The sequence below is a fragment of the Tachypleus tridentatus genome, chromosome 6 (genome assembly GCF_004210375.1).
Source record: "Tachypleus tridentatus isolate NWPU-2018 chromosome 6, ASM421037v1, whole genome shotgun sequence".
NCBI classification, from domain to species: Eukaryota; Metazoa; Arthropoda; class Merostomata; order Xiphosura; family Limulidae; genus Tachypleus; species Tachypleus tridentatus.
The window spans coordinates 104,757,762-104,770,734 of NC_134830.1; the positions used below are offsets into that span (position 1 = coordinate 104,757,762).

Genomic DNA, 12,973 nt, shown 5'->3' on the forward strand with positions numbered 1-12,973 from the left:
AGAACAATTTGAAAGGTTATTAATATTAGGCTAATAATTTTGTATTTAAATGAAATTGCCATTTAAATCCATTAATGAATGGATTAAAGAGATTCCCACTGTCCCCTATCTACTATCTAGCGAAACTACAGCCAGGGGAACGGGCTTGGAGAAATCAGGACTAGAAACGTCTTTTCGTAGGAGTGTTAAGTAGCATATACTGACCACTTTTTATTTAACCATACCAAGTTTTTTTTCACTGATGAGAAACACAGTTCTGAAATTATCTTTACACTACAACTTATTAGCCTACATAACTGCTTGCATAGGCAAACGTAATAACCAAAACAAAGTCTAACAATATATATAAATAAGCACAAAAATGGTATCAAACCATTAATTACTATATCAATTTCCTTAATTTTCAAATTCATATATCAAATACAAAAATAAAATATTTTAGTTTGCAGAACATACATAACTTACTGGAAATTAATCTCAAGTGTCAAACTATTCTTACCAATACTTTTTTTTTTTCAAATGAAATAAAATAACCCATACAACAGGTATATCAAATAAACTACTCAGGTGTTTTAGATTTACTTTCATTGTTATATTTCCTTTATCGGTGATAACTAGTTGATGTGTAGAAAGCACAACTGTTTTTTTAAAGTGAAAAAATACCTTTAAGCTAAACTTTGAATTAAAAATAAAAGTTTAAATTTCTGCTGCCTGTTGTTTTTTGCATATAAACTGACATGAAAATGTTAAATCTCAGAAAATCTGCAAAAATGCTTTCTCTTAATCACAGTTGATATAGATAAAATAACAGTTTATCACTCATTGTGTCCCTATCCCATTGTGGGTCTTAATTCAATTATGCAGTTCTTTTAAAGGTACATGATTACTTACTATTATTAGGGCTGCAATGATAAAATTATCTCATGATGCATGTGATTCTTTTATCATGATATGATAAATATCACATTACATTTGAATATGTTGATCTGCTAGTATAGCAAACACAAATATTACACTAATAAAGAAATAAGAAATTTTTCTTCAATGTAGTTATTAAATGTGAAACATCAAATACACTGTTCACTACATTCATTCATGCAAATTTCTTAGTACATTAATGTTACCAAAGTTGTGAGATGTTGTTTCAAGTAACAAGACTGCATGTCAAATCTAGAATTCCAATTGATTTTGACATGCTGAATGAACTTCAGTAAGGAAGCTTATGCCTAAATTGATTACCTTTGATTTAGCATTTTCTGATGAACTTCAACAGAAAAATAAACTGCTCTTTCTACCAATGTTGACAACATGTACACTTGAAACACAGGAAACCCTTTCTAGAAGAGTGTGTACAAAACATCATACATAGGTGAGAATTAATAAACTGACCTACACCTCACAAACTTCATACAGTTTTCAGTTAATCAGTTTTTCTTGCTCTGTTTTGATCCATAATTTCAAAGTCAGAATATTTCCAAATAACTGATATTTAGAGTAAAGGTGTGTCCTATATATGATAAATAAGTCACTGTTGAACATAACATGTGGTAGTTTATTTTACTGTTTAAGGAATAATTTGTTTGTATTATTCATGAAAATTAGAAACCTGAGTAATGGAATTTCTATGCTACAATCCTAAAAATAAAGAAATCTATATTTATAACAGTTACACAATACAGAGACTTATCATACATTTGTTTTTAATTTACATTTGTTAAAACATTTGCTTTTATACAACATAAAGAACATTCAGAATAACAAAAAATTGCAAACCAAACTACAGTACAAACGAACCATGTGTGAAAATATGGCTAATGAATAATGATGAATCATAATTTTGGTGAACTGTTAAATCTGTTAGTTATTAATCATTTAATCAGAATAATCAAACAAAAAAAAGACAGTTTAAGATGACATATAACAACAGTACTTGAAATATTTACTTCATTTATGAAGGTATTTCAATGCAATTGATCCATCTAAGAAAAGCAAAATCATTCTTTTGGCACAACTACTTTTGAAAACTAATAATAAATAAGAATTAAAATTTAAATTCAATTTTCAGTAAAAACCAAGAACTTAGATTATTATTCAAAATATTATGTTAACTATATTCAAGTTACTCTACAATGCTTACAAGTTTCAGATAATGTAGTATTACAAATACAACGTTATATCTAGAAAAGTGGATATCTTGCTTCAAAATTATTTTAAGGCCATCAAAAAATGTAAATATGAAGGTATTATGATACCATATTAAAAATTTGTATTAATACTTCATTTTCAAGAATTAAGATTTAAGTTCCATACGTTTTTGTGGTAACTGAACTTGTCCAACATATTATGGTGAGACCGTCAACTCCTATTTACAAAGTTAATACAAACAGATGACTATTAAGCATACACTCAAAGTATTTATATTTTCATTGCTTCAAATATAGTACTTTAAACTTTTTAAAATATTTTATACACATTAAATTATATAATTACTATTTAGAAGTCATTTTGTAAATTTAAAGTAAATAATACGTTAAAATATACATAACTGATGACATTTTAGTGGAAAATATATTTTTGTTAATATCAACAAAAAAAGTACTACTAAAATCATAAATAAACATAAACATATTTTCATCGCAAACATTATCTAGTATAATTATTTGGTACAAAGAAGTCTATTCAAAAGTAGTTACTTCACTGTACAGTATAAAAGGCATCAGAAATTTTCCAGTACTGTACATCCATAAAGCACTGCACCTTTAAATGTGGCCAGATACATGGTTTTGGCCACATTCATAAGTATGTTCCTGCAGTGAGCATGTCCAAAAAACATTTTAAGGAAAACACTTTACATCCATGTGATTTTGTGGTTGTAGACAAGGCTTCCCCAAAATTAATAGTCCCAGGATTTAGGTTACTTGATCACAGGCTCTGCAGCTGCTTAGCTGAGACTTCTTGGATATCTATCACACAACATAGGAGTTTAAGATGTTAGTAAAGTAATTACTATATATAAATGTAATTTTCTGCAGGGGTTGGTACTGTAACAAGCATGGATTAACTTATCTATCTAACTCTTGAAGTAAAGATTTATTTTTCAAAACCTGAATAATTAAATTTTCCACTTATTGAAATTGTTTTGTCATTTTTTTACTTATCCCCTTTCTTAATCATGCTTCTCATTTAAAAGTTTTATGTGACTGTTAAATAGTTATTAGAAAGTCTTGAATGCATGTCAATTTTTTAAATGTTTTCTGTTTTCAAGAAAATTCAACAAAAAAGGAAACTAAACTAATAAAAAATAAATAAATTTGCAACTGCAAATACAAATGTATAAGAAACTGAATGTGTATTTATAAATCCTGAAAGAAACACACAAAGCAAATATAAAATCAATCTAATGTGGAAAAATGAAAGTGGGTAAAAAACTTAAAAGGTCTTTCAGTTTAAAATTTATATTGTAATTTGATCAATATGGAATATGAATACTGAAGTGCACATATGCACATCACATTATTTCTTCACAAAATATAATGTATATATTAATCTAACATCCACACTCCATTTCCAATGTCAGCAGCACAGACACATATTGTTCTTATTTATTCCAAAAGCTTTCAACAACCTTTCTACTGAATGTTACAAGATAAACTACAAGTCATTGGAATTCCAGAGCATTCATGACCAGAAGTTTTAACATGTAAAGTGTCATAAGAAACTTTGATAATATTTATTCTGTTATATTTTACAAGGAGATAAATATTTTTTGTTTTGATTATATGTATAGCTTCTAGGAAAATTCCTAGCTTTAAGAATGTGTGCAGTGTGTATGTTCTGTGAAATTAAACTTTTTTTTTGGTTGTTGCCATTGTTGAAAATGATCAAATATTTGGTATTAGAAAAATGGTACTGACATCTCAGATCTGACCAATAAATCTTGTTTTGTGTTCTTGAAATATACATGAAGCAAATTTTCAGCAAATATAGTTTTGTTTGATAACTCACTATGAATATATACTTTCTTCATCAAGAGAACAACCTCCTGATCAATAACAATTGAATATGGTTGGTTACACAATGTTACCATTTAACCTATTGCACAGTATAACATTTTTAAACAAAATGATAATTAACTTCCCATATTGTATTTTCTTGGTAAAACTCAGGAAGGATTTGTTGTTTGGTAAACAACCCAGAACTAGAAGACCCACAACATCTTCAACATTAATTTTATAGTCTTCTAAGTATACTGCAAATCCTTATAACCATAAGAACATATTTTAAGTTTTTGAAACTATATGTTACATAGATTGCACTTCACTTTAAAATTGACTACTTTAGCAGAATTATGCTGTGAATAAGATATTCTTTATTTTAAATTAGTTTATGGATGCAGATATCATCACTAAATCACTCTTCAAGCTATTAATAGAAATCATCAACTGATAAATAAGAAAGAGTGCAATTCTCCAAAACTAATATGATCCATTGATTCATGTTTATAAAGTTTAGAATGAACTGGACCTATCTTGAACTTAAGCCTTTGAAATTAAATAATTTTCAGAATATTAAGTTTATTTACTACACCTGCTATTGTGTGGCAATGTAATGTGAAGGACTGAATAGTGGCCAAAACACATTCACACCAATAATATGTTTGAATCATCACCAACTAAGTCAGAGATCCTGGTTTATGCCAGGTGAGATGTTACAGCTTGTATACATTATAGCAAATACTTCAGGATGAGATTTTAAAAAAAATATTAAACAAGTACCATGAACATTAGCTTTTGATACTTTTATACATTGCAGTAAAGTTACTAACTTTTTAAAATTCATGAAATGCATTAAATTATAATTTGTCACTGACAATGCCATAAAAATAGTTTATGTGATATGATATTACATACAGGTGTACAGATTATGTACCTTGAACCTTTTAAAGTGATGATATGTGTTTGAAAAAATAACTTTCATTGGTGAGGAAATCAAAATATTAAGAGGCTAAAGTATATGAAGATATGGTGTTATTCATAGTATTGAAATTTAATAATCATAAAAAATTAATGCAGCAGTATTTATAATGTTATGAGTTACTAATCACAAAAATGTTGCTCTTTATTAGTCTGATTTTTTTCTTTAATGTGTTTATAATTATATTCCTTTTATGTTACAAACTCAACATATTTATGTGCGATATGTTAACATCTAGCCTACTGTCGAGTGAGTAACCATTAACACAAAGTCATACTTGGCAACATGGATTTATTCATTATGGATAGCATTTATAATCTGAACATAAAGAAAGCTATTTGTAATTGGCTATACCCATATCCTGTCAGAATTCCATGTGTTCTACTACTGAAAGAACCTACACTGCCAATTAGAAAACCATGAGCCAAAGCATCCATTTGTCAATTTATCCTACTTGTAAGTGATCATATCAACAGCTTGCATTTTTTGTCACATGAACAGCTTGAATTCTTTGTCACATGTTAAGTGAGGCAGTGACTTTTGCTTATGCTATAAAAGCATAAACTATATCTTTAAACTAATGCATAACTTTAAAAAACTTGAAAATAATCACAAACAATCTTCAAAATTCTTAAATTATAACTACTGTAGAAGTGATCAGTGTGTATATCAAAAAATAAATTTAAATTTAAATATCCGCATAGTACTATAAAAGTATTATGGTTTTTAAATGAAAACTTCTGTTTTTCAATTTCACAGTTTATTTATTTCTAACTTCTGTTCAATTCTGATTCAACTGAAATATGTTTTGTTTCAGGTCTAAGTAACTTTTCATAAGTATATGCATTCCATCACAAATATTTAAACCCCTATAAATTAATTAATTTTAAAAAAATAAATGGAAATAAATCAATAAACATATAAATTTGATGACCTATGTCAATTCCAGGCTAATAATTATAGATTTAATAATAGTAATAAATTATTATACCAATTTACTTAAAGTATCTTCAGAATATAAATCTTTATAGTGCTGCTTCTCAGATTTCATTCTATACATACTGTATGACGTGTACATGTTATAGCACTTAATCACCTATAAAAATAGAAATAGTGAAAAAAGTATATGCTAAATCAAAACTAAAAGTGCAAGCCTAGATATCACACACATTTTCTCTCTCTCCAGCTATCAGCCATGATTTACCACTTGCATCATTTGCATGATTTATTCTAAAAAATGCATTTTTATCAACAAACAAGAGATCAAACATTATTAAAAGTATAATTATTTCTAGATAATGTTCTTTGCTTAAACAACATTAATTAATAAATTCAAGTAAGTTCTATGCATTTTCCTACACCTTACTTATTATTTTATTGCAAAAGGTGGATAACTCATTTCAATACACAAAAAATTATTTTACTAGAGTATGTATTCTACCTTTTCTAGCATCATGTTATATCCCAAATATCACTATAGGTGGTAAAGATATATTTATGAAAATAAATTGCTACTTACCTTTATAAATCTAAAATACACTCTTAATGAGGTACCTTGTATGAATGGGAAAAAAATTCAATATCTGAAGGTCCACCCTGCACTCAAGAAAAAACAACTGAACTTACACAAGTTCTTCTTTTGTTTGGGTTAATTCTGAGTTGACAATTGCCAGTGCTTTTGAAAATTCTTCTTTCACCTGGAACAAAGTAAAAACATTCTTAATATTGGTACATGATTTTACAGAATTTTAGAATTACAGTCCAGATATACAATTTTGACCAACTCCATATTTGTAATTAAAAACATTGTAAAATAGGATGAAAAGGGATACAGTTTTTTTTTTGTTTTGTTTTACAAATGATACTTGTGAACCTCAATTCTAAAACCATGGCTTGAACACAAATAAAAATGATAGATAGATGGCCCAGTATTGCATCCTATAAAGTCCAGGACTTAAACAAAAATATCTTGGCTCTAATCACCAAACCACAGGATGGTTAAAAATGAGTTACCCATAGTCTCTTTTTTCTTCAAAATTGGGTTGTATAGGGATAACTAAAATATGTTCAAAAAGACAAAATTTATAAAATGAGCATGTCCCATCTCATATATTTAACAATAAGGGCAATACACATCTACCAGACATCAAAGATTTCGAAAACGAAGAAGAAAGATATAAATTTATAATAAAGGTATCAGATATGATCAAAAAAGTATCATCTGTGCTTCACCAAAAGTTTAGGTATTGAAGTTAATATCATAGAAATGCTGTGATAATCCAATAAATAGTTTTTTTTAACATTAATAGAAAAGTTGAACAAAGTAGATTATGTCCCAAATTATCTTGTTTTATGGAAGTGAAATATAATTATTTTTAAATCATTATGAACTGATTGAATGATTGGTTGGAATTAAGCACAAAGCTACAAAATGGGCTATCTGTGCTCTGCCCACCACAGGTATCAAAACCCAGTTTCTAGCAGTGTGAGTCTACACATTTACCATTGTGCCACTGGGGGACATCATTATGAAATAAACTTCAAACTAGAAAAAAATATCAAATTTTTGTATTATGTAGTAAAATAATTTATCCAATAAATATTTACAATTATAGTGTTTATCATGTATCTAACAAAGGTACTTAAAACTTGTGATATACAAACATCAAACTTTTTACTTAGGTATAATAATAAGTCCAATAAAGAAAAAAACTAAATTACAGAACAATATCATAAGAATAAATGATACACTGTATGTTTCATGGTAAAGAAGCAAATACCAGAGTAAAACTTACTAATTTGATATTTCTTAACATATTAAAGTAAAAACAAAAGTCAATGTACTAGAAAGATTATGACAAAAGCAAATACTCCAAGTTAAATAATCATCATAAAAATATCAATACATTAGCTTCTTACTGTGATTATTTTCCACTTTTATTTCAGTCATATCCCAAATAATTAATTTCAACATTTCGTATGCATTTCTTTAATTCTTTATTAGCAAAATACAAGTTGAATAAAATAATGAAACTGCTAAATCTATGATCCCATATACAGTGCTTTTTCTTATTTTGATCAACAAACCATATAATCCATTATCAATGCAAGATTTTAAACAGAGTTTTTAAAATCAATTCTTTAATCTGATTTGGATAAAAACATGGTTCTACCTGTAACTCAGTGTTCGTGGAATTTCTTTCAAAACGTAATTTTAAAGTTGTAAATAGAAATATCAAAGCAAGATACTTCTTTTAAGTAGAAACTATAGTCATTTTTATATTTGAAAAAAAAATTGCCTAGATTTTTAACTTTTATTTGTACATCACACTCTTGATGGTAAATGAAGCTTTAAATTGGTATATTTCTTATGAACTTTGTTTACACAACCTATAGACATGTTATTTCTCTTTTTCTAAATATATACATATATATTTATTTTTTTATTATTTTTATTCTGGCATGGCAATGTTCAGCAAAACTAGTATTTCCCTTGAAAAAAATATTTGTTTTTACATAACAGAAAATTATTTCTTTCACATACTTGTAGCTTATGAGTTGCAGTTTGAGTTTGTAATGGATGTGAGCTTTTTGTCCATTTGCAAACGTTTGCAGTATCGCACATTATAGGGTTCAAAGAATGATAGCAAAAGGAATAAAAAATGTCATTCTGTTCAACTGCAACAACCTAAATTAGATTGTGAAATCTTCACCTTCTGTGTTCCAAGCTCTTAAAGAATGACCTCTGTGACTTCAATGACGTTAGAAGAAATTTTCTTTAAATATATCTTCATTTCTCAGATCTTTACAATTCTTCAAACACTACTGACATCTGGTCTTGATGACTTATGTAAAGGATATAAGCCCATAATTATAAAATATTAGTTTGGATGAATAATTTCTAAAACATCTGGCTTTAAATGTCAAATATTGGTGACATGCTTAGTTATTTATTAACTTTCAAACATGTTCAAAATTAATAGTTACTTATTAAAATGTTCTTTAGCAAATAAAAAAATAATGTTATTGAGGTTTTTCTTTGTTTTCAATTTTGCACAAAGCTATACTAAAGCTATCTTCATTAGCCATCCCTAATTTAGCAGTGTAAGACTAGAGGGAAGGCAGCTAGTCATCACCACCCAACACAAACTCTTGAGCTACTTTTTTACCAACAAATAGTGGGATTGACTGTCATATTATAATGACTCATGGCTGAAAAGGCAAGCATGTTTGGTGTGAAGGGAATTCAAACCCGTGACTCTCAGATTACAATTCGAGTACCTTAACCACCTAGCCATGCTGGACCTGTTTTGCTGTATATAATGTTTATGATAAATATTATAATGATATAAATATTCTATATTAAATATACCAAAGGTTTTAGCTAAAACAAAATTCAAAACCTTTGACATGGTCAAATTGTCCATTATGTCCTGAAACTTCTAGGTCTCCTACAGCAACAGAAATGTGAAGACACTGACAACAGGTCCAATAATTATTGTTATAAGTATTGTTTAATAAAGGTAACCTACCTGGTTAGCCATTTTATCCATTTCTTTCATGTCTGGAGATTCCTGTTTACTCTTGAAAAATAATCAATTAAAGATATGAAACCTACTACCTTTTATAGATGTTCCAGTTATGTACAATAATGATATCATATCTGACAAAAGATGCTTAATTTTCATGAATTATTTTTTATTCATGGAAGTTGTTATAATAATTGTTTAGACATCTCAAAAATACACAAGTTTGAACAAATCAATTTAAGCATAATATTTCAAAAATTTTTTTTTATAAGAAACATATCTCATTTAAAAAGGTAACAATATTGTATATTCATATACAATAGATAATTATTATACTTCAAACTGTAAAACTCATTTTGATATCAAAAAATATTTCTAATATTTTAATGCATAAATACATAATGTATGACCAGATTCTTCACAGTAGATGTCTGTGACTCACTGATAATAAATTGTAACAATAAACAAATAGCACACAGTCCACTTAGTTTCAAATAATATATACATAAACACAAAGTTTTAGTGTCTTACATTTAAAATTTTATTAAACTACTTTTTATTATATTATACCAGTTAGTATAGCATAAAATATTAAGTAATAATATATATTTTAATAGTGTACAAGTTCCAACTTCTTAATTCTAAAAGGCAATATTTTTTTTTAAATTATGAATTTACCCTCGGCATGAGACATTTTATCAAGGCATCCTCTCTATTTTATCCACCACTTCTTCAAAAAACACAAAATTAAATGTAAATTATTCACTATAAAATTGTCATTGCTCAGACAAACCATAATTTTTAAAACCTTCAATTTTATTTGATTATATAGCTATCAAATAGAAAATCAGACTCCCTCCCCTGCCACACCCACTTGTCAGATTCTCTCTTTCATGATTTGTTAATAGTCCTCTTTAATTAATTATATATATTACCTATAACCAATAGAAAGTCATAATGTTGTGTTCCAAACACAGAATAGTCAGTTTCATTTCTAATTCATTGTTGGTTACCAAGGGAACCACAACAGCTAGCTTGGATGCATTTATAACAGCTTTTGTTGCATAGTTTGAAAGACAGAAAAATTGCAACTAGTATAGAAAATTGTCTCTTTGCATGTTATTAATCTGTGTTATTTGGTGCATTATTTAATTAAATAAAAAATATTTAGTGCATTACCACCACTGGTATAAAAAAAAGGCACAAGTTTCACTGACAATTGATAGCAAGAAAGGAGAAATTTGGGTAAGTACATTATATCTTATTTTTCATGTTTATTCTTTACTTATTGCTATAAAAGTAACTCAACTGTAAAAATGGAGATTTTTTTAAGTTAGTTAAGACCATATTAGGTAAAAATGAACAATAAAAATGTTTCACAAGGCACAAACAACTTGTAGTAGCTCATGGGTAAAGTAATTCAATAGTGTAATGTGAGCTTGACATTCCCCAAGTGATTTACAACTTATAATAGTATGGATAATTCATAGATATGGTTCAAAGGACAATCAAAAAGAAAGTAAAACAATAAAATTTAATTATAAATAGATGCATACTGTTATAACCTTAAAGCTACTTAGAATAAATGAATGTAGTTTCAAAATGAAATATGAAGTCCTTCCATAACGAATAAAGCGGTAATTGATATTTATTTTGAATTTTTTGGTGGTTTTGAGGTTGGTAAAATTGGCCAATCCAATTTTAAGAGAGGATAGAAAAAATATAAAGTTTTACTGAAAAATGTTGCAAATGGGGATTACACAAAAGAAATTTAAAACTTTTGAAAAGTTTTTATCTTAATATGAACACTACTTTGCACATGGATTATTCAAACCAAATACTCAAAATATTCATGGACAAATTTTTAGCTTATTGAAAATTCTTCACCAAAAATATGATTTTTATTATATGGGAAAGAATTATAATGTTAACTGAGAGACTGCCAAGTTTTGTGAAGATATACACACTATATTGAAAATTTGAACATTAAATCTATAAAGACTTTAAACAAGTAGAAAAAAAGTCATGTAGTTGGCCAAATTGATCAAACTTATGTTGAAAGAGTTAAAACAAGTCAAAGAAATATACAGATGTTTCTTACTATTGATTATAAGAGCTTTAAAATTTTTCTTTTTCCTTATATTTCACACACACTGATTCAAATACTTTATAACACAATTTGATAAGGTGACTTATTATGCTCTGTTACAATAGTTTGTGATAACTTTAGTTTGAAATCACCAATTAATAAGATGAATTATTCTTCTACACTCTGTTATTACAATACTAATTGTGATATTTTCATTTTAAAAACACCTCTTCATAACTAAACTCACAATAATACAGTCTAGATTTAGCTGTCTCTCAAATTAACTTCTCAGTGCATCATTTTATGCTAAGAGAGATCTAAAATATTTCACATGCTACTATTTATTATAATGCAATGACAATAAATTAAAATAAGAAAAAAAACTTGAAAGGTTTTAGTAACATTATGCAATAATACAACAATTGTCAATTCACAATAATTGAGCTACACATCATACTATTCATAAGCAGTTACATAAATAGGCATGGACTAATTCATTTGCTATTGATGCCAGTTTTTAAATGCCATTCTGAATATGAAATGGAGTTACATTCAAAATATAATCAATCCACTTTACTATTAATACATATAAAGAGAATATTAAAGCTGAAGAGTGAAGTAAAATAAAACAAAATCTAAAGGACTGTATTAAAAGCAGCAAATCCAAACTTCTGACTAATGTTAGTTTGTTATAACCAAAAACAAAGTCAAAACAAATATAAAAATTTAAAAATTAAGAATTGAAAGGATTTCAATATATAGGATATAATGTGGGATATAAAATGTATCTTAGGTTTTGGAGGTGACCATGGAAGTAGGACCCACATTACAGCAGGGATACACCATCTATCAGTCTTAACCTCCTTTCACCAGTCTCACATAAAGAAATTAAAATTAAAATAATAAAAATAGAAATTGAGAGAGTGAGACGTGGGTCCTCAAGCTCACAACACCCCACATCTATATCACCCTTCAATGCTTGCAGACAGTTGTGAGAAGGTGACTTCTATCCAAAGTAAAGAAAAGGAAGAAAAACAAATGAAAAAAACAAAACAAAAAATAAAAATAAAGTTCTACCATTTGGGGGTAAGTAAGTTAAATAAACTTCTCTTGAAGTTAGCACTTTAGCCCCCATTAAGATAGTAAGGCATTAATTGGTTGCCCAGTAAATGAATAAAACTAATATGAAGGGTCCCAATGAGTTACTTAAAGTAATTATTATAACTCCTAACCACCACTGATTAAGTCTACTGTAACTATCAAATTACATATTCTAAAGAAGCCTTTATACAACAAACCTTTTTAATGAAATTGAGAATATTTCAATACTTAATTTAGAAGCAGATTATTCAGATTTAGAAATTAAAATAAATTATAATGA

General features: G+C 27.5%; 1 protein-coding gene across 22 annotated transcripts in view; it reads right to left on the reverse strand.

Annotated features, from left to right (window-relative positions):
• LOC143253235 (sodium channel and clathrin linker 1-like) overlaps positions 1-12,973 on the reverse strand; it is an 88,532-nt gene that overhangs the window by 41,043 nt on the left and 34,516 nt on the right. For 14 of the 22 annotated variants that reach the window (XR_013029459.1, XR_013029460.1, XM_076506730.1 and 11 more), the window contains 2 exons: positions 9,507-9,557; positions 6,601-6,671 (listed from right to left, as the gene is read on the reverse strand). Coding sequence is in view for 20 of the 22 variants with exons in the window: in XM_076506730.1 (XP_076362845.1) it covers positions 6,601-6,671; positions 9,507-9,557 (122 nt within the window). In the remaining 2 variants the exon portion in view is untranslated. Of the gene's footprint in view, positions 1-1,239; positions 1,338-2,310; positions 2,628-2,693; positions 2,964-6,600; positions 6,672-9,506; positions 9,558-12,973 lie in introns of those variants that run through there. The other 8 variants (XM_076506732.1, XM_076506746.1, XM_076506745.1 and 5 more) reach the window with 5 other exon arrangements.